The sequence below is a fragment of the Pipistrellus hanaki genome (assembly GCF_964339955.1).
Source record: "Pipistrellus hanaki genome assembly, chromosome: 12".
Taxonomy (NCBI): Eukaryota; Metazoa; Chordata; class Mammalia; order Chiroptera; family Vespertilionidae; genus Pipistrellus; species Pipistrellus hanaki.
The window spans coordinates 19,159,110-19,180,213 of NC_140514.1; the positions used below are offsets into that span (position 1 = coordinate 19,159,110).

A 21,104-nucleotide genomic window follows, 5' to 3' on the forward strand; every position below is an offset into this window, starting at 1 on the left:
CTATCTCCCTCTCCCTTTCTTTTCCTTTCTAAAATCAGTACAAACATATTTATTTTATTTTTGGTGAGGCTTTTTGTTGTTAAATATATTTTTATTGTTGATAGTATTACAGATAGCTCCCATTAGTACAAACATAGTTTTTTAAAAAGGCTTTTTAAAAAAGAGAAAGAAATGGCAAAGATTGGGCAACAGTACTCTTATTCACTACTGGTGAGAAAGGAAACCAGTACAATTACTCTGCAGGTGGCCTGGGCATTTAGCACCATCCAGGAAAGGCGCTCACACCTTTCCACAGAGCACCTCCAGTGCTAAGAGATACATCAAAGACACTTTCTCCTAAGTACACTGAGACATGAACAGAGCTATTCATCACAGCACTACATAATAGCAAATTTTCCACTGACAGAAGAACAAATAAATCAATGCTTATTATGTTATAGTTCAAATGAAAGGGCTATTGGTACAGATGCCGACATGCACAAATCTCAAAAACATCAAGTTGAGCCAAAATTCCACTGATGATACCATTTTACAAAACTGGTTTTAATTAACAAAACAACCCTACAGTGTATGTGCAGATACATACATGTATATGCAAGCATGCATAAAAAGTATTGTTAAACATGTGGAAATAAACATCAAAGTCAGGAAGGTGGCTATTTCTGTGGAAAAGGAAGATATTTCACTGGGAGAGAAGCTGAACTAAACTGTATTTTTAAATCTCTGATTTCTTGTGCGCCGGCACACAGGTGTTCATTGTACTAGAATCTATATTTCTTACATGCCTGAAAGACTTTGTGATGGCTTTATGAAAAATTTCCTCTCCTACCTTCGCAGACTATGTGTTTCTTTTATTTCACAGATTGATTTGTTCTGCTTCTTACATTTTTGGTAGTTTTAATCAAGGAAAACACATTTTGACTGGCATAAGGAATTCTACTCTTTTTTTTTTTTAATGCTTAAGTTTTGCTTTATTTGGGAGGGGAGATGACTTTGATTTTAATAGTCTCATAATTGGAAAAAAATTCCTCAGAGTATTAGCTGTAATACCTTAAAACACCAAAATTTAAATATATTAGACAGATTAATTGAGGAAGAGGGACAAATTATCTTAAAAGCCTTTTGTACCTTGTACTGTTACCCAGTAAAACTTTATTTTTATCTTTATAGAGACTGGAAAATTCTGGCTCTTTCATTTACTTGTTCTTCAATGACATGTGTAAAAATAACTATCAATTAAATCCAATGTGATCCTTAATTTAGTGCTTGGGATGCGAGTCAAAGTCCCCACACATCATCTACACGCTCCAAGGCTGAGTTACTGCCGCACAGAAAGCAACAGAGCTTCAGACAAGCACACAAGCTCCAGAAACAACCTCAGGCGATTCCCAACTCTGCCGTTCTGTGACCCACAGTAAGTCACCTGACCTCTCCACGGCCTTACCTGTCACCTGACAGACTAATAACCTCAGAGTGCTTTGTCTAAAGAGGTCAACTCATGTGTTGCCGGTTATATAGCAGGGAGCTCTGTGATATTTATTTCACCTGCTCCCATCTCCTGCACACAAGGAAAGACGCACCTATGCAAAGGGGCTCACGAGTCGACACGCAGACTAGTCACCCTGCTTCAGTTTCCTTTAAAGTGACACACATGAAAATGTTTGTTTTCCTTCAAAACATCTGACATCAGCTCTGACTGGTTTGGCTCAGTGAATAGAGCATCGGCCCGCGGACTGACGGGTCCCAGGTTCGATCCCTGTCAAGGGCATGTACCTTGGTTGTAAGCACATCCCCATTGGGGGAGTGTGCAGGAGGCAGCTGGTCGATGTTTCTCTCTCATTGATGTTTCTAACTCTCTACCCCTCTCCCTTCCTCTCTGTAAAAAAAAAAAAATCAATAATATATATACATATATATTTGGCTCAATGGATAGAGCATCATCTTGGGGACTGAAGGGTCCTGGGTTTGATTCCGGTCAGGGGCGTGTACCTTGGTTGTGGGCATATCCCCGGTAGGGGGTGTGCAAGAGGCAGCTGATCGATGACTCTATCTCATTGAGTTTCTAACTTTCTCTCTCTCTCCCTTCCTCTCTGTACAAAATCAATAAAATATTTTTTAAAAATAATATATATATATATATATATATATATATATATATATATTTAAATTTTATATCATATCATACAACCATATACTTGGTGACCATAAATTAATACACATTAATAGTAAATAAATAAATGGGTGGATAAAGTCCAAACTTAACGTTGCTCCCAGGAATTTCAGCATTGTTAGGGTTTAAATGCTTCCTTGGCACCATGTGTGAAGGTAAAGTTACTGTGTCACTTGGGTGGCTATTGCCCTGCCTGACACCCACTCCTGAGCATCTCATGAGACTTCATGACACTATAGCAATTCGGCCCCCCAAAACCATCCTAGCAGCTGTTTCTGCCTCTAGCCCACTTGAACACAGGGGTCCCCAAACTTTTGGCTCACATGACCCGAGTGTGATCATTGTATTGTTAGATGGGGAGATGTCCAGACTTTTAGAAATGCTTAAGTACTCAGAAATGAAGGGTCAAGATGCTTGTAACCAACTCCTAAATTTTTCAACAGTGTAGTAATAATTGTAGCTAGACAAATAGAACAAATGAATAGTAATTATGATTATACTAGTGGCCCGGTGCACAGATTTGTGCACATTGAAAGGAAATTAATTAGAAGAAATAATTTAATATTTAGTTGGCCTTCAGATACATTTTGTTGACGATGCCAGCTTCTTTCAGTTCAGAGGTACATTGTGCCAATAGCTGGTCTTCAGACATATTCTGTCCACAATTCTGCTTTCTTTCTTTCAGCTTCAGAATGTCAACAAAAACAACCAAATTCATGCTCAGCAATGACAGGTCGAAACACGTGTGCGATTGGCACCAGCAAGAGCTTTATATGTATTGCGCATGCATGAGTCAACGTTTATTTTTAAATTGCCAGTGCATGTCATAGGTACCAGCCAGTCAGACAGACGGATGGTTGGACAGATGGGTGGTCAGTCACTTAACCTTTTCTATAGAGAGATTATGATAGATGATAGAACAAATGAGAACAACTGATGAATCTGGGTGAAAGATATAAGGCTGTTCATTGCATTTTTCTTGCAACTTTCCTAAAGGTTTGGTATTTATACAATTAAAAATTGGGGGGAAATTATTTGTAATGATTTATCTACTGTGAAATCAATTACGTTCTTCCAACTTGTTAAAAGCACAAATTGACAATCAACTAATTTGCAATCAAATTTGTTGCCCATAATTAGAATTATCTACTTTCTCACCTCCTGCGAGGTACTGCATGATAAAAACAACACTTAGACCAAGACTTACCCAGTGACCGCTAAATATACCAGTTACTCTTCTACTCTGGGCACCAGTTCTAAATCTGATAATATTAGAAAAAGTTGGGGTATTAAAATATTTCAGTTCAACTTTGTCAACACAACGTTTTAAATTAAATATGTGTTTCTTATCATGTGCTTTCAATATATTTTCATCAAAACCTTGGAACTGCACATCTAGCTTATTCAGCTTGTGGAAAAATGCTCACCATGTAATTATGCAAAATCAATCCTCACTGTCAAACCAATCATTCAAATTAGATGTATTTTCTTAAGAAATAGACTTATTTATTTATTTTTTTCCATTCAAATGAAGTGTAAATATCATAGTACATTTCCCTATGACAAACCTTCTCATGTTTGAATTGTACCACGCAGAGAGAAAGAGAGGGCGACAGGGGTAGGGGGAGAAGAGAGAACTGAAAGAAAAAAAAAATGATTGATATAAAAAAGGAAAAAAGACAAGAAGGCAGTATTGGATTATCATTTCGAAAAGAAAGAAGAGAAGATTGAACATTGTCATGACTGCTGCCTAAATGAAATAAGGTACTTCTGGAAACTTTCTCACAGATCTTACTGTGTCTCTCAGTATTTCTTACCAAAGTTCTCTTTGTTTTGCTGTCAAATGACTCTGTCTCAGAGAATGGCAGAGGCATTATTATTATTTTTTAAAATATTTTGAGTGGTCTCTTTTGGTAGCATCCATAGGTTTTGACTTAGTAAGACTCAGGATGGTAAGAGGAATGCTCTTTTTAAAACGTCAGAAGGAGTTGTGAGAGAATATTGCCTCACCACAGGCATGTTCTCAAGCAGCCTGGCTTTAGGAAAGTGAACATATTGAAGTGGAGGGCTTGGAAACTGGTGCCTTTAAAATTGTGGTTCTCAGACGTTTTGCTCTCAGGTGATCCCTTTACACTTAAATATTGCTGAGGTCCCCAAGAGCTTTTGTTTTTATGTAGGTTATCTTTATCAATAGTTACCATGTTAGATATTAAAACTAGCAATTTAGCCCTAGCCAGTTTGGCTCAATGGACAGAGCGTCGGCCTGCAGATTGTAGGGTCCTGAGTTCGATTCCAGTCAAGGGTTCACACCTGGGTTGCAAGCTCGATCCCCAGTCGGGGGCGTGCAGGAGGCAGCCAATCAATGATGATTCTCATCATTGATGTTTCCGTTTCTCTCTCCCTTCCTCTCCGAAATTAAAAATAAATTTAATTAAAAAATATATATATACTAACAAATTTTAAAGTATTTATTTATTCAACTTAAAACAACAAATATATTATATACACATGCCATATTTTTATGAGAAATAAGTATATTTTCCACACACCAAAAAAAGCGAGTAAAGATAATCTTTTACCTTTCTGCAATTCTCACTGATGTCTGGCTTCATATAGGAAGCTGAATTATCCTATCTGTTTCCACATATAATATGTTGTGCTATGATATTTTAAAATATATGAAAAGAATTTAGCCTCACAAAAACAAGGCAATTGAAAAAGGGAAGAACCCCGTTAATAGCCTTTTCTGATAAATGTGGATACTTTTTTAGACTACACCAAAACTCATAAAGTGTTAGTTTCTTAAAGGTTAGTAGCAATGTGGAAACTGAAATCACATCACTGAACTTCTGATATTTGGTTACATTAAAGCCCAGGGTCCCTCTGACAGACTGGATCTTCTGCCCTCACATTGGTTTGTAACATCCAGTATCAGTCATTCAGGATGGCTATTGAATGATGGATGCAGACCTTCCGACGTTAACACATTTCATCCTATGATATTTTACAAACCACAATGATTCATAGCATCACCAATCACATAGGAAACGTTGTTAAGGACTGGGAAGCTGGCAAACATGCAATGGCAGAGTCAAGTTTTTTAAATGTCTATGTCTTACTTGAAATCTCAAGTTTTATCATTGGCAACCAATACCGTCCGTTGTTTTTCTGGAAGTGACAGATTCACCCAGTTCACTTACGAGAAGACGTCTGCTCTATACTCCGGTCTAAATAACCACAGTTTGTCTGTCATCCTTTCAAATGAAAATGGTGTTTCATGCAAAAGCTGCCAGTTTAGCTTGCACCTCACCCAATGGCACCCAGAGCTTTCCCCCGAGACAGCCTCAGTAGTTCTGTCTGCAGCAGAAGCGCTTTCTGCAACTTCCCACTTCATCACACAGAGGGATTTGCGATATAGAGTTAGAAGTCAGGGTGTGATACAATGAACAGTTTTGATTGCTTTGTCAAGGGCATTCTTAGGCGAAACTTTTTTTTTTTTTAACTGTAAGTGGTGGTGGAGAATACAACTCTGAACACGCTTTAGTGCCTTTGCCACATCCACTGGGTGGCTGTGCCTGGCACTGGGAAAGCAGTGCAGACTTGCATGAGGCTATACATCAGAAGCCCTTCCATGACATCCACCCACGGTTGCCCTGCGCCCACACCTGTGCTCTCCCCGTACAGCCGCATCACCTCACCTTTCCCTCATTCGGGATGCTGACCCTTCCTCCCGATGTACAGGAAGCTGCTAGAGAGGGAGGGCAAAGACTGTCTTGGTTATAGAACCTCAAGACGTTATTCGTGTGTCAGTAAATACGACTCACTTCCTACTTTTAAATGAACTTCCCGTTTTACTTCCTATAAAATCATGAACATTTAAATGTTAGAAAAAAACTCACTCCCCAATTTAATAGGACCTATCTGACGAATCCCAGTTTTGATGATCCATCCCGTCCCACCCACCTCTCACATTTAACAATTCAGAGTGGACAGGTAACTCTAAACCTGTAATCTGAAATCAATACAGTGCCTGATTTATAAGCACTTGATTTCCCACACCAACCGTAAAGATTGATAAAAGCCTCCGCTCACCATGACTGAACAGCACAATGGGGTTAGGGAAGGTTCTTGGGGAAAATAGGACAGTCTGCGTCAGCGTGGGCCTCACTGAGGCCCAAAGGCAGAGTCTGGGGCATCAAGCTGGTGAGCAGACAAGGATTAGTAATCAAATCCCGGATCCTCGGTTCTCAAAACAGAGGTACTGCCACCATCCCTATTCTACAAATAAAGAAACCCGGGCTCAGAAAGGCATGTGCCTGAGGGAGCACAGCTGGGAAGGCCAGGACCCGGTGACAGACCATTATACACCAGGGCGGGGGATGCTCTTCTCCTGCGAAGAACCAGATGTTGTAAGCTTTGCAGGCCATTCCGTCTCTGTTGCGACTATTCAACGCTGCAGAAGTCGCCGGAAAGCTGCCACCGACGGTATATAAATGAATTAGCGTGGCTGGGCTCCAGTGGAACTCTATTTATGGGACACGAAAATTTGAATGTCAGATAATTTTCACAAGTCATAAAACGGTATTCTTCTTTTGTTTCTTGGGTGGGTGTTTTTTTTTTTCTTCTTCTTCTTCTTCACCATTTAAAAATGGTGTTTACATTCTTAGCCCAGGGGCTGCACAGAAACAGGCAGAGCATCTGAACTGTATGCAGACCGTGGTCTCTGGACCACCCACCAGTCCTGCCACATCAGGGTGTGAGTGACAAGTAGGGACCCGAGTCATGGAATGATGTAAAAAAATAAGATAAAAATGAGAATGTCAGAGGCAAACTTGGACGATTACAATAGGATCTTTTAGGATCTTTACCCAGAAAATGAAGGGGAGATGCCTGTCCCCAGGACCCGAGGCAGCCCTGGGAGCGTCAGGGTGACACGGTGCCCTAAGGACATCCCTGGTGCCACAGCGGCCTCCACACCAGGCCACCGTGATCTTTCAAAATTAAGTCAAATGATGTCTTCTGCTTAAAGCCCACATTCATATGCAAATCCAAAGTACTTACCATTTTCTCTTTTAAAAAAGAAGACTATCAAAAATAAACCCTTTTAGCCGAAGCCGGTTTGGCTCAGTGGATAGAGCGTCGGTCTGCGGACTGAAGGGTCCCAGGTTCTATTCTGGTCAAGGGCATGTGCATTGGTTGCGGGCACATCCCCAGTAGGGGGTGTGCAAGAGGCAGCTGGTCGATGTTTCTCTCTCATCGACGTTTCTAGCTCTCTATCTCTCTCCCTTCCTCTCTGTAAAAAATCAATAAAATATATTTAAAAAAATAAAAATAAATAAATAAAAATAAACCCTTTTAGTTGGTGTGTCTCGAAGGCTGTACAAGATCTACCTCCCCCGACCTGGCCCTCAGTTCCCTACCACTTGCTTCCTTGCTATGAGATCAGCGGCACACCCAGCTCAGGGGGTGGCACCCTGTGCCTGGAACTCTCTCGCCCAGATATCTTCCCAGGCACCTCCTGCGTCCCTCTGGCCCTTGTATCCCCGTGTCAGGCAGGCCTTTCCTGACCAGGGCTCATCCTTAATCTGGAAACCCCTTTTTCTGCTTTATTTCTTCATGCCATTTATCTCCACGTATGATATATTTATTTATTAGAATAGCTGGTTCTTGCCGAAACCGGTTTGGCTCAGTGGTAGAGCGTCGGTCTGCGGACTGAAGGGTCCCGGGTTCGATTCCGGTCAAGGGCATGTACCTTGGTTGCGGGCACATTCCCGGTGGGGGGTGTGCAAGAAGCAACTGGTCGATGTTTCTCTCTCATCGACATTTCTAGCTCTCTATGTCTCTCCCTTCCTCTCTGTAAAAAATCAATAAAATATATTAAAAAAAAAAAAAAAAGAATAGCTGGTTCTTGAGGGCAGGGGCTCTGTTTTGTTCACTGCCATATCCCTAGCACCTAAAAAAACGAGGATGTGGTATATATGCACAGTGGAATACTACTCAGCCATGAGGAAGGATGAAATAGTGTCATTTACAACAACATGGATGGGCTTGGAGAACGCTGTGTCTGAAATAAGTCAGACAGAAAAAGCTAAGAGCCATACGATTTCCCTGGGATATAAAACTGAAACCTAGGAGCACAAACAGCGGTGAGGTGGTTGCCAGGGGATGGGGGGAGAAGAGGGTCCTCATATGAGGTGACAGGAGAAGCCTTGGCTTTGGGTGGTGGACATATGGTGCTATGTACAGATCTTGTAACTGACAAATCCACACAGGAAACCTGTGTGTTCTTGTTGGCCAATGCCACCCTGATAAAATTTAATTTAAAAATAAAGAAGATATATTAAATAATTCTATGTGTAAACAAGCATATTCATCGATAGTGTGAGATAAGGACACATTTTAGGGTTTAGTGACTCAGAAAGGGGCAAGAAAGAGGCCTCGGCATGCTGGTGGTGATCTAGTTCTGTGTTTGAGCCCGGTTACATGGATGTGTTTACCAAAATTCATTCAGCTGTACCCTTACGTGTGCATGCTCCTATAATTTATGTTTCAATAAAAGTTTACTAAAAAAACAAGCAAACAAAAAAACAACAACATAGTCTTAGATACTTAGTAATCACTCAATAAATGTTAGTTGAACTTAATGAATAAATGACTGGGGGGCGGGCATAAAACCAATTTCAATTGAGTTCTCAGGTTGAAGACAGTTTATGAGTTGTCTCCTATCAAAAATGAAGATGCTGCCGTATTTGCATGGGTATTTTCACATGTATAATCCATTTAAAAATATATGTGGAGCCAGTGGTTGAGCGTCGATCTATGGACCAGGGGGTCACGGTTTGATTCCAAGTCAGGGCACGTGCCTGGGTTGTGGGCTCAATCCCCACTGTGGAGCGTGCAGGAGGCAGCTGACCAGTGATTCTCTCTCAACATTGATGTTTCCATCTCTCTCTTCCTCTCTTCCTCTCTGAAACTTAAACAAATAAATAAATACCTATCCATGTTCAAGTGCCTATGCATTGAACTATGTGTTGTGAAGCACATAATTTCCTTTCTCAAGAGCTTCTATACTAAAAGGGAGCTAAGATATAATCATATGCAATCTGAAGAAAAGACCGACAGTGAGACAGGAAAAGACAAAGACCTAAGGAAGTTTAGCTTCCTATTGAGGGCTCATTCTTCATTCTTTCATTTGACCCTCGGTATGCTACCACCACTTAACAGGCGACAGGACAGGCCCAGAGAAGGGCAGTGAATTAAATGTCCAGGGAAGTCTCCGAACTTCGATTTCTGGGTTCTTTCCATCAGAGCCTTTTCCTTTTATATCTTTTTTTTTTTTTGTCTGATAAAGTTAGATGGTTGCCTCAATCGTATACCTCCTTTTGCAAGTAAAAGCAAAAGTTGAGGACTCCTTGAAATTCTTAAGCTAAGAAAATCTTAAATGTGCATAACTATTCCAAACACTCCAACAAAACGAACCAGCTCACAAATTAATAATTCAAACACAAATGTTTTGCCTTTTGCTTTGTCAGATTCACCTGCCCAGCCAAAATGCCCACATCCCTTTATTAGCCATTCATGTAAACATTTTATACTCCTTCAAACACACCACCAAACCATTATGTTTAAGACAGTATGGGTGGTGATGGCTATACAGCTCCATGAATATACAAAAAGCCACTGACTTGTGCACTTTAAAATGAGAGCTTGGTGGTATGTGAATTATATCTCAAAAAAGCTGTTATATTTTTTAAAAGGTTATTTCCAAATGTTTGGCATTAAAATATTAGTAATATTAGTATCCTATTCGGTATTAATTGCATGATTACAATGGCTATTATCTATAATAATACAAGCATAATATGCTAATTAGACCAGATGTCCTTCCAGATGACCTTAAAGATGAAGCTGGTTTATCAGTTTAAAAAATATGTTTTTATTGGTTTTTAGAGAGAGGGGAAGGAAAAGGGATAGAGCAATAGAAACATCGATGAGAGAAGAACATCATTGATTGGTTGCCTCCTGCATGTCCCCTACCAATCAATGATGTTCCTCTCTCATCGATGTTTCTATTGCTCTATCCCTCTCCCCTCCCCTCCCCTCTCTCTAAAAGTCAATAAAAAACATATTTTTAAAATGATAAATGAGATTATAGAATGATCCCAGTTATACATTCTTTTAAGTCTACATAATATGTAAATATAATTATACTAGTGGCCCAGTGCACAAATTCATGCACATTGAAAGAAAATTAATTAGAAGAAATATTTTACTATTGCTATTCACCCTTCCTCTATAATACAGTATCAACCAAATTCCCGACCAACAATGACAGATAGAAACACACGTGTGTAATTGGCACCAGCAAGAGCTTTATATGTATCATGAATGTGCTAGTCAACTTAGCCTTTTATAGATATAGAGTAAACTTGCTTAATTAAACCTGCTTTCTGATATAGCCAAACTTTTTCCAGCCCAATGAAGCACCAACCTTCTCTTTCAGGTAATTGTTAGCAACACAGCAGTAAATATCAACATTAAGCAGATTATTACTGTAGATCACACAGGGAGAACAAAGGGTAAAATGTTTAACTGCAGCAGTGTTTGACTATTTATCTGTGCAGTGAGAAAACCTGAAGTCATTTTCAAGGTCTACCATTTCTTACCTCTTTTCAGTAAGGTCAAGTTTCTAAGCTTTCTAAATTTTCATTTTCCAGCTAATGAAAAAAAAAAAAAAAGGATTCCACCGAGTTTCCTATCTACCTACTCCAGGACTTCTATGAGGCTCAAATGAGATGAGGCACGTGAAAACGCTTCACAGACATTTGGTTATAGTGTGAAATGCTTCCACCTGGCTATAAAGCAAGTCGTGTTCCTGGGCTGAAGAAACTGCATGGAGGCTAGTTGATAAGGGAGAGGAAGGCTGATGTTGCTACATGATGTGATGTTATTATCCGGATGGACACTTAGCACATTAGCCTTTTCTATACATAGATATGCATATGTGTGAAAGAGTGTGTATGTTTGTACGTGCATAGAACATTTCTGGAAGAATATTCAGAAACTGGGGAATGGGAATGAGAAGAAAGGAGTATGTTTACTCTTCACTTCATCACCCTTAGAACCATACTTTTTTTCCAATGAGCAAAGTTTTCATTTTTTTTTAAATCAAGAGAAAAATGTTGACAATGTCTTGCCTACTAAAAGAGAGGGGGAAAAACACTCTGATTAAAGAAAGGGTATTGACAAAAGAAAGCTTGCACGGAACTCTGAAATTGGCAGCAGCTAGAAAAAAATCTATCGGCATATTAAAAGAAACAGTCCACTGTGAAAGAATAGAATTTAACTGAGGTCTGGGTTATGTTCAATACTATCAGAGATCTTTTAATTACTGGCTTCTGAAAATATCCACCTTATCTGCAAAGTAAAAATCTCTAAGACTTCCATCTTCAGGTTCAAAGACTGCTTTTTATTTTTAAAGTACTTAAAAACCTATTGGATTTATGTAACACTGGCCTACAAGGCAACATAAATAATACGATTGGTTTTTTAAAATTTCCATCAGCTGGTGTTTCATTGTGATGATTTCATTTTCTTAAACGTGGGCTTGAAACAACATTACAAGAAATCTTAACATCTTTACATCTCCTCAAATTCTCACCACCACAACATAAAGCAATACAAATTAAAGATCAAAGTGCCAACACGAAGCAACTGTTGGAAATAATTTCTGGGGAAAAAACAGATTAAAACAACAGCAAGACCTTGCATGCTACAGAGATTTAAGACTCAAAAGAGAACACTGCCGCTGAGACTGACTGAGGGGACAGAAGTTCAGGGGCAAAACGGACCAAAAAAATAAAAAGGATAACTACTTTACATCTCACCCTCTTTCTCAGAGTTCTGACAAGCAAGCAGCATCTTTTCATGAAACAGGCAGCAATGCCTCGTCACTTGAAAAGATGACTATGTGTGTTCAAATACCAAAAGAACATTATTCTCCCTGACAGTGTTGAAATGATTACTCAAATGTTACTAGAAGGCAAATTGCCTGAATAATCTTTAGTTTGTCTTATCAATGAGATATAACATGAAGAGCATCGTCATTCTAAGATTGGTTGTCAGAACTGTACATGAAGGGACGCTGTGAGTGTCTTCACCGAACATCTTTTAAAATATATATATTTTATTGATTTTTTTACAGAGAGGAAGAGAGAGGGATAGAGAGCTAGAAACATCGATGAGAGAGAAACATCCATCAGCTGCCTCTTGCACACCCCCTACTGGGGATGTGCCCGCAACCACGGTACATGCCCTTGACCAGAATCCAACCTGTAACCTTTCAGTCCGCAGGCCAACGCTCCATCCACTAAGCCAAACCAGTTTGGGCTTCACCGAACATCCTTCACAGAAGGGGCCGGCAGTCTTCTCAATGAGATGCTTTTGGTGGTACAAAAAGGAAAACAGTACAGGATCCCTCCTCTAGCGCCTTCATCCCAAATGGGAAGCAGACTCTATTATATAGAAAAGAACTGGATTCCCAGCTCACTACATGTGGGTCCTAATACTCCTTCATCTTATAAAGGATTCCTGGCATGCTGTCTGGCACTGGCAAACGAGTCATCAATAGCCACATCCACATTTTTACCGAAATCCAATCACTCCTCACCACCTTCAGTGCTACTCCCCTTCTACCAAGCCCCACATCATCTCTACCTGCCAGAGCTTGCCACCTCTACTGTTGCCCCCCTCAGGGCATTCTCGACCCAGGGGTCACTAGTGTTTTTAAAACACTTCAGATCCTATCTTCCTTCTGCTTTAAAACCTTCCAAAGGCTTAGCTGTCACACTTGGAATAAAAGCCAAACTGCTTCCCAGGGCACATAGGTCCCTGCCTGATAGGTCCCTGCCTCCTTCAAATCTATCTCATCTACCCCTCTCCCATTCTTGGACTACATGCTGGCCCACACGGGCCTTCCTTTTCTGTTCTGTTCACAAGCCAAGCTCGTTGCTATCTCGGAGCCTGTGCATTCGCTGCTCCCTGTGCCCTGAACATGTTTCCTTACCTCTTCCATGGCCAGTGTTTCTCATCATTCAGATCTCAAGCCACGTCGCCTCCTCACATCCTATGCATTCTAGACTAGTTTTCTTTTACTATGCAAAACTCTTTTTTTAAAAAAATATGTTTTATTGATTGTTTTAGAGAGAGAAACATCAACATGAAAGAGCAACATTGATCAGGCTGCCTCCCCAACTGGATCAAGCCTGCAATCTGGTCATGTGCCCTCGCCAGGAATCAAACCAGTGAGCTTTTGGTACAAAGGATGGTGCTCAAACAACTGAGCCACACCAGCCAGGGCACTATCTGAAATTCTTATTTGTTTGTTGACTTTGTTGTCTCTCTCTCCTCTCATTACCACTAGCCCACCAGCTCCCATAGAGCAGAAACCCTGTCTTATGTACCTCTGTATCCACAGTTCCTGGCACAGGGACAGCAGTCAAGAAATTATTGACAGATGTTTAGAATTCACAGTTCTTAAAAATAATTTATGAAATTTTTTTCTCAGTGAATAGATATTACAAGTACAGCTACTATGTTCTAGGTAAATATGGTTTGCTTTTAATGGGATCTTAAAGTAGAGAACAAAATATTTGCAATTCATATAATAAACAAAGGGTTAATTTCTTTTTTTTTTTTTTCTTTTTTTTTTTTTTAAGCTTCTAACTATGAAAGTCAAAAATGAGCAAGAGGTAAAATAGCTCACCAAAAAGTAAGATAAAGGACCCCCTGAATAAGTGTTAAGATGCACAATTTGCCCTGACTAGTGGGGCTCGGTTGTTTGGAAATAGAGAGGTGGCTGGTTCAATTCCAGGTCAGGGCACATGTCAGGGTTTCTGGCTCTATCCCCAGTAGGGAGGATGTGGGAGGCAGCAGATCGATATTTTGCTTTCACATCAATGTTTCTCTTTCTCTTTCCCTCTCCCTTCCTCTCTCTCTAAAAGAAATCAATAAAAGTATTTTTTAAAAAAAAGATGTACAACTTTTATTCAAAATAAGGCAAAAATAAAGTATAGCTACTAGATATCATTTTTCACCTTTACAGCATGATAAAGAATAAAAGTATAATTGACACTATGTAGATTATGAAGAAATATGCTCCCTCACACATTACTGGTGGGAGTATAAACTGATATAATATTTTTGGAGAGCAATTTGGAATTACCTATGAAAATTAAAAGTGTATATGACTTAACATTCAGGAAATTAGCCTATGGATATACTTTCATGAAAGCAAAGTAATGCACATGCACAAGGATATTCACTACAGCATATCCTACACACAAGAAACAATACAAATTATCTAGAAGTTATTCTACACAAGGGAATATTATGCAGCTGCGTAAGAAAATCAGACAGCTCTTTATACTCATACTAGAGGCCCTCTCGTAATCCGAGACTCCTCATGGGATGTCAGATGGCTGGTTTTGGCCTGATCCCCGCAGACCAGGCCGAGGGACCCCACCGGTACATAAATCATATGTGCACTGGGCCTCTAGTATGCATATAAGATCTTTGGTTAATCGCTTCTTGTCCTCCCCGCTCCCCCCTTCCCTCTGAGATTCATCAGTCTGTTCCACGTTTCTATGCCTGTGCATTGAGCATCTGCCCCTGGTGGTCAATGCACATCATAGCTACCAGTTGAATGGTCAAATGGTCACTTAGGCTTTTATATATGTAGGTGGAACCAATTCCATGACATATTGGTTAGTTAATAAAGCAAGTTTCAGGACAGTGTTATCATTCTGTGAGGTTTTTTTTTTGTTTGTTTTTTGAAAATATATATGATATGCCTTGTAAATATATAAAATGTCTTTGAAATGACAGAAAATAACTTTGGTAGCATGAAAGAAGAAATGAATGGGTGGGTAATGGAGAAAGGCTTGCTTTGATAGCTTATGGGCTTCAAACTATTATTTATATGATTATTAATCATCTAAAACAAATCAATGTAAAAGACCATATCCACACACAAATGTTTTAAATTACTGATTTGAAAAACCTCCCAAGATTTCTTCCAAACTTCAGATTGTGTGCCATTCCACAATTTCAAAAGGCCGATAAAAAGAAATCATATTGTTATCTTTTACTTCTTTTGCACAGTGAGTACATCATAAATAACTGTTCTTTGATTTAATAGACTTTTCTCATCCTGGCACAGGATCCCACTGTCCTCAACTAAGACGTGGGCCGTCCGAAGGCCACAGCCCTATCCCACACAGCTCCTCAGTCTCTGAAAGTGAAGATATATCCCTGGAAGCTTGTATTCTGAAAAGTAATATAAACAGTAGTATTTATTGTGCTGGGATAATCATTTTTCCCCCCCTAGAAGATGCTATCATAATAAATAGTATAAGAGAATTTAGCTGCCTCCTAGGGCTTTTCAACTCTTCTAGTTTAGGAGCGAGGACGTGTTTATTTGAAAAAATAATGACCACGCTAGAAAGGATATTATAGATGCCAAATAAGTAGCACAAGTAAGCAATCCCTCAAGAAATTCAGGAGGAAAAATCACATTTACTAGGTAATCAGAAAAGGCTTCACAAGAGAAATAGCATCTGAGCTGGGCTTGATATATGATCCGGTTTCAATAGGCAAGGAAATGCACAGTAAGGAATGGCTTGGGAACAGGGGAGCAGGCCAGCCTGGACAAATGGAGCCTGCAGGGGGCGGAAGTGCTCCTAGCTCCTGGAAATCCATTTCACCAGTCCCCGAGCCTGTCTCCTTCCAATGCCCTAGATTAATTTTGAGCCTTCCTAATATCTCCCCGAGTTGTCATTTCGTCTCCATTTTCACTACCTCCAAGCAATCCAAGCTCTCCTTCCCCCCCTCTGGATAGATCTCTAAACTTATTCTCCTGTTTTCAATCTCCCCCACCTTCAATCAACAGTGCAAAACTCATGACGTTATTTTATACTCATAACCAAGTCCCCCCAAACACATAAAAGACTAACCACGGCTTGTAAAATAAAACTATCCACCCTCTCATGCCAGCCCTCCTAGCACCTGTTCTCTATCTACCTCTCACTCCTTCACTGGATCCATACCCACTAAGCATAATATGCAGATTTCAAGCCTATGTCCATGCCATTTCTTTCACCTGGAAAATTTTCCTTATTTTGTTCCCTGGTGGCACACATTATTTACACTAGTTTATATAATAAATAATACCTCTGCAACCTTCCAAAGACGGCTTGTGTCCATCTTCCCATCCCTTGAAGGCCTTCTCAGAACAACTCAACTCAAACAGTTGGTCAACTCTCTGCTTCCTACCTCACCAACTTGACACCTTTTCTTTAAAAAAAAAAAAAAAAAAAAAAAAAAAAGTTACTATATTTGAAACACCTATGTGCCTTGAACACAGCAGATACTGACAAGTTCCTTGCAAATTACCATGGGCTAAGTTAAAAAAAAAAAAAAAAAGACAAATTCTGACATAAAGAGCCTGGTAGGCCAAAACAGAAGTTTTGACTTTATGTGGTAGATGTCAAATATAACCAGTGATCAGAATGATGTGTTATAAAGACTAACTTCATCAACCACAAGCGAGCAGGAGTTGAGAGGTTAAACTCCAAGGGCCAGTTTAGGGCCCTCTTGGTTGGAGGAGGCTGTGGGAGTCTCCCTCTGTAATGTGCGACCCCTGGTCATCCCGTCATCCCTTGGTTTACCTGCCTGGAATTACAGATACTGATTTCCATATACCTATCATCCAAATGAAGCTCAAAACTGGGCCATTAAGCCAAGAAAAAGATGCTTTTGCCTGAAATATCTGCGTATCTAGGAAACAGTTCTGACTTGAGTAATTATATACATACATAAAATACTTATACACAAATTAAGCAGTACTCTTATCTTCTTTCTTCACTTCTTTTGCAGTCTTCTCCTTTTCCATCTGCCTCTTCCCTTTTTTGGTCTCTCTCTCTCTCTCTCTCTCTCTCTCTCTCTCTCTCTCACTTTCTCTCCCCCCCCATTATTATTATCCTTGTCTCCTATTTTTTCCAAATGCTTTACATTAAGATGTCCAGACTGCCCTTCCCTTCTCCTCAAACATCCCCCCCCCAAAAAAAATTATTATTCAGCTTATTTGACTGTTTGCTTATATACTGATTTAGCCAACTCCCCTAAATATTCGTAGTAATAACTCATTTCTCCTGCTTCCTTTGCTAATGTAGCTTAAACCTTCACTAACCGTAGAAGTCTACAATTACTAGTGAATCCTTTCAAGGCCAATTATTTTCCTATGGCCCACTAAAAGAATCAAAGGCAAAAAAAAAAAAAAATCAAAGGCACTTATGTATTTATGTGTCTAAATTAATTTAATCGTACTGTTGTAGTACCAGATAAGTAATTCTTATTGATAAACTCAAAACTCAAAACCTAATACATTAAACAAAATTAGTTTTCTAATGAATATCCTTCCAAAGCATGCATCTTGGATTTCATGCCAACGTGGCATAGCAGTAATGGACTCCACGGTACTGGACGATTTTATTTACTTCTCACATTTATAAGAAAACGATCTTTCCTCTCCAAAGGAAGACTATTATATGGAAAACACCCACTGCAACAGCAAGGCAGAGAAATGACAGCATTAGAAACACGCACATGCCTGTCAGGAGAAGATTAAAGGCGGCATTTTAAAAAAGGGTTGCAGGGGCATCTCAAAACAGTATCAAAGGTAAAACAAAACAAGCAATTTTGTATGGTGCCCAAACAGGCAGTCTCCCCTGAAAAGTCCACCTTTACCCAGGTAAGAAGGATCCAAGGAAAAGATTTCTATATTTCCCTTTCATCCTAGTAAAGTTTTTTGTTTTGTTTTTTAATTAACTATTCAAACACTGGTTCTGGGTCTGGAGCAGTTTAGATGTTTCTCCTCTCCCAAGGTAATAATGTTTCCCCCTCTCCATACGGAAGACCCCTCTGAGTGCCACAGGGTGAGTCTTTGGTACCCACCGGTGGGCAGGTGCCCCGTGAACGCCACACTTTGCAGGAAAGAAGGGGAGAGAAGGACACGACGACATCCATTCTTTAGATTGAGCCTATAGATAAGTCCATCTCCTCCACAATATAACAACCCCATTACGGTACATGTTGTGCAGCGTGCATAGCAAGTGCGGACAGTGTCGAGCAGACCTCCTTCACCATAGCAAGACCACCATCTTTTCAAATATCACCCCCAAAGGGCAAAGAATCCACAAACTGCTCTCGGGTTCAGTTTCAAATTGTTGCATACTTACCCGAGAAAAGTTTACAGAAATCTAACGCTAACCGGTTGGGAACTGCCCAAAAGTAAACTACAGCCGAAACCGGTTTGGCTCAGTGGATAGAGCGTCGGCCTGGGGACTGAGAGGTCCCAGGTTCGATTCCGGTCAAGGGCAATGGACCTTGGCTGCGGGCACATCCCCGGGTGTGTGTGTGTGTGTGTGTGTGTGCAAGAGGCAGCTGATCGGTGACTCTCTCTCATCGTTGTTTCCAACTCTCTCTTCCTCTCTGCAAAAAAAAAAATAATAAATCAATAAAAAATATATATTTTTAAAAGTAACTACAAAGGCTTGTCTCTAGCTACCCCTCTCCAAGCCTGGCGATTCACCCAAGAGAGGGGCGGGGTGTGTGTGTGTCTTAGTTGCACCAGAGCCGCTTGTGCCAGGGGGAAATGGGGATGGGGATGGGGAGTGAGGCTCCATCCACCTGTCCCTTGCCTTGCCGGCCACGCCTTGGGGATGTGAGGGGGCGGGGGACATCGCTGGGCCCCCAACACCTAGATGGGCCGGCCTCCCAGAGGCAAACAGGACAGAGAACGCGACCCGACCGACGACGACGACGACGACGAGGAACGGGGGACGCACAGACTTGGCGACAGGACGGACGGACGGACGCCACGGGCAGAGAAGCAAGTGCGTCCTACCCGGAGGGCTCCCTCCCAGGGCCGGCGGCGGCGGAGTACCTGCTCCGGTCCTCCAGGCTGCGGTTGTCGGCGGCCGCGGCGCGCCAGTCGGGCAGCGTGCTGGCGCACAGCACCACCATGGACACGATCACGAACACCACCGACACGCTGGCCAGCACCTGGGCGGCCAGCGACGACGTGGGCTCCTCGAAGGTGAGCCGCATGCGCTCCAGCCAGCGCCGGGAGGGCGCCGCCTGGCCGGCCCGCCGCCGCGGCCGCTCCTCCTCCTCCTCCTCCTCCTGGCGGGGCCCCGCGCCCGGCTCGTCGGCGGCCGAGTAGAAGGTGTAGGTGTCGGACATGCGGTCGTCCAGGCGGCGCTGGCAGCAGTACTCGAGGTGCGCGCCCTCCAGGCCCCAGTAGATCATCTCGTTGTAGAAGGACAGCTCGCACATCCGCGGCGCGAAGCGCAGCTTGCCGTGGCCGCGCACGTACAGCAGGATGAAGCCGAAGGCCTCCGAGTGCCGGTCGAAGAAGTACTCGTTGCGCTCGCGGTCGTAGTCGTCGCACACCTCGAGCACGTCGCGCTCCGAGCGGCAGCCGTGCAGCCGGCTCACGCGGCGCAGCGGGAAGTCCTTGAGCAGGTCCCGGGACAGCGAGTACCGGGCGCCGCCCACGTTCAGCACCACCGAGGCCGCCCCGCTGCGCCCCAAGGTCATGGCTGGCCGCCCCGCCGCAGCCCCGAGGCCCGAGGGCGCCGCCGCCGCCGCCGCCGCCGCCGATCAGGGTCTGCGTGTGCCGCGGGCCGGCCCAGGAGCGCGCCGTCGGGGCCCGCGGGCTGCCCGGTCCGGGCTCCTCCGGGCTCCGCTTCTGCGCTGCGCCGACCCGGGGACCCCTGGCTCTCGCCGCCTCCGCTGCCCAGCGTCGCTCCCTCCGAGGGCCGCTCCCTCCGCGCAGCGATCGGTACCTGCAAGGTGTCCCGGGAGCCCCCTCCGGTCAGCGCTGCACCCCGCTGGCGGAGGGAGACCGAGGCTGGCAGCCGCCGCCCCTCACGCCCGGGAGATGCCCCCTCGGAGGCCGGGGTGTCTGTCCTCTCCAAGGCGGGGTCGCTGTTCCCCCCGGAGGGGTGCGGGGGGCTCGCCGGTGCGGGATGGCTCCAGGTCCTCTGCGCTCCTTCCCTGCGATCGCGGATGTGGCAGCCGCCCCGCCGCCGCCGCCGTCCGTCCAGAGGCGAGGAGCGAAGTGAGCGGCTCCGGAGGCGGCGGCGAGGAGCCGGCTCGGAGGCGGGGGCGGGGCCTCCGCGGCTCCCGGCTCCGCTCGGCTCACCTCCCCGCGCGCCGCCCTCCCCTTCCCGCCCGCACCTCCCGGGCTCGCTCGCTCCGGCTGGGATTCCCCGGCGCCCCGCCCCGGACCGCGGGCTCCCCGCCCGCCTCGTGACGCCGTCCTCCCTCTCCGGCCTCCCTCTCCGTCCTCCCTCTCCGCCCCCGCAGCGGCCGGGAGGGGTCCGCGGGGCGGGGAGGGGGGGAAGAGCGGGGAGCCCCCGGGTGGAGCAGGGGAAGCCAAGCCCCGCGGCTGGGATATACCTGCTCCCGCGCGTCCCGCCCTGGGGGCCATCGGGATGACTTGGACAGAACCCCAAAACCCTTGATCAACCTCCCCCGCAAAGGGAGGTAACCCGGCCAGCGCGGGTGAGGACTAGGGGTGCGGGATTGGAGGGGCTGGGACAGACGGCGTTTGGAGAGCTTTTTCCAGAAACTGTCCAGAACCCAGCCCGGCGTCTGAGGCCGCCTGAAGGATGTCTCGGAGAAAATGCCCCAGCAGCTGCTTTTTTCTTGCAGACTCTTTGCTCTGCCTCTCCCGAGGAGATCACGGACCGCGTGCTCCGAGGCGGCCACACACCCCAATGTGCCCCACCTCGGAGCCACTCCCCCGCGGAGGAGAACGGCCCCAGCCCCCCGCTTTCTGGGGGAGGGGGTCACCGGTCCTAAGAGGGCG

General features: G+C 43.6%; 1 protein-coding gene across 2 annotated transcripts in view; it reads right to left on the reverse strand.

The window, feature by feature from the left end:
* The window catches only part of KCNG3 (potassium voltage-gated channel modifier subfamily G member 3), a 32,640-nt gene extending 12,433 nt beyond the window's left edge, over positions 1-20,207 (reverse strand). The window contains exon 1 of one of the 2 annotated variants that reach the window (XM_084901536.1): positions 19,173-20,207. In XM_084901536.1, the coding sequence (XP_084757662.1) occupies positions 19,173-19,828 (656 nt within the window). In that variant the 5' untranslated portion in view covers positions 19,829-20,207. Of the gene's footprint in view, positions 1-19,133 lie in introns of both variants that reach the window. The other variant, XM_084901535.1, reaches the window with a different exon arrangement.
* Between the last annotated feature and the right edge of the window lie 897 nt (positions 20,208-21,104).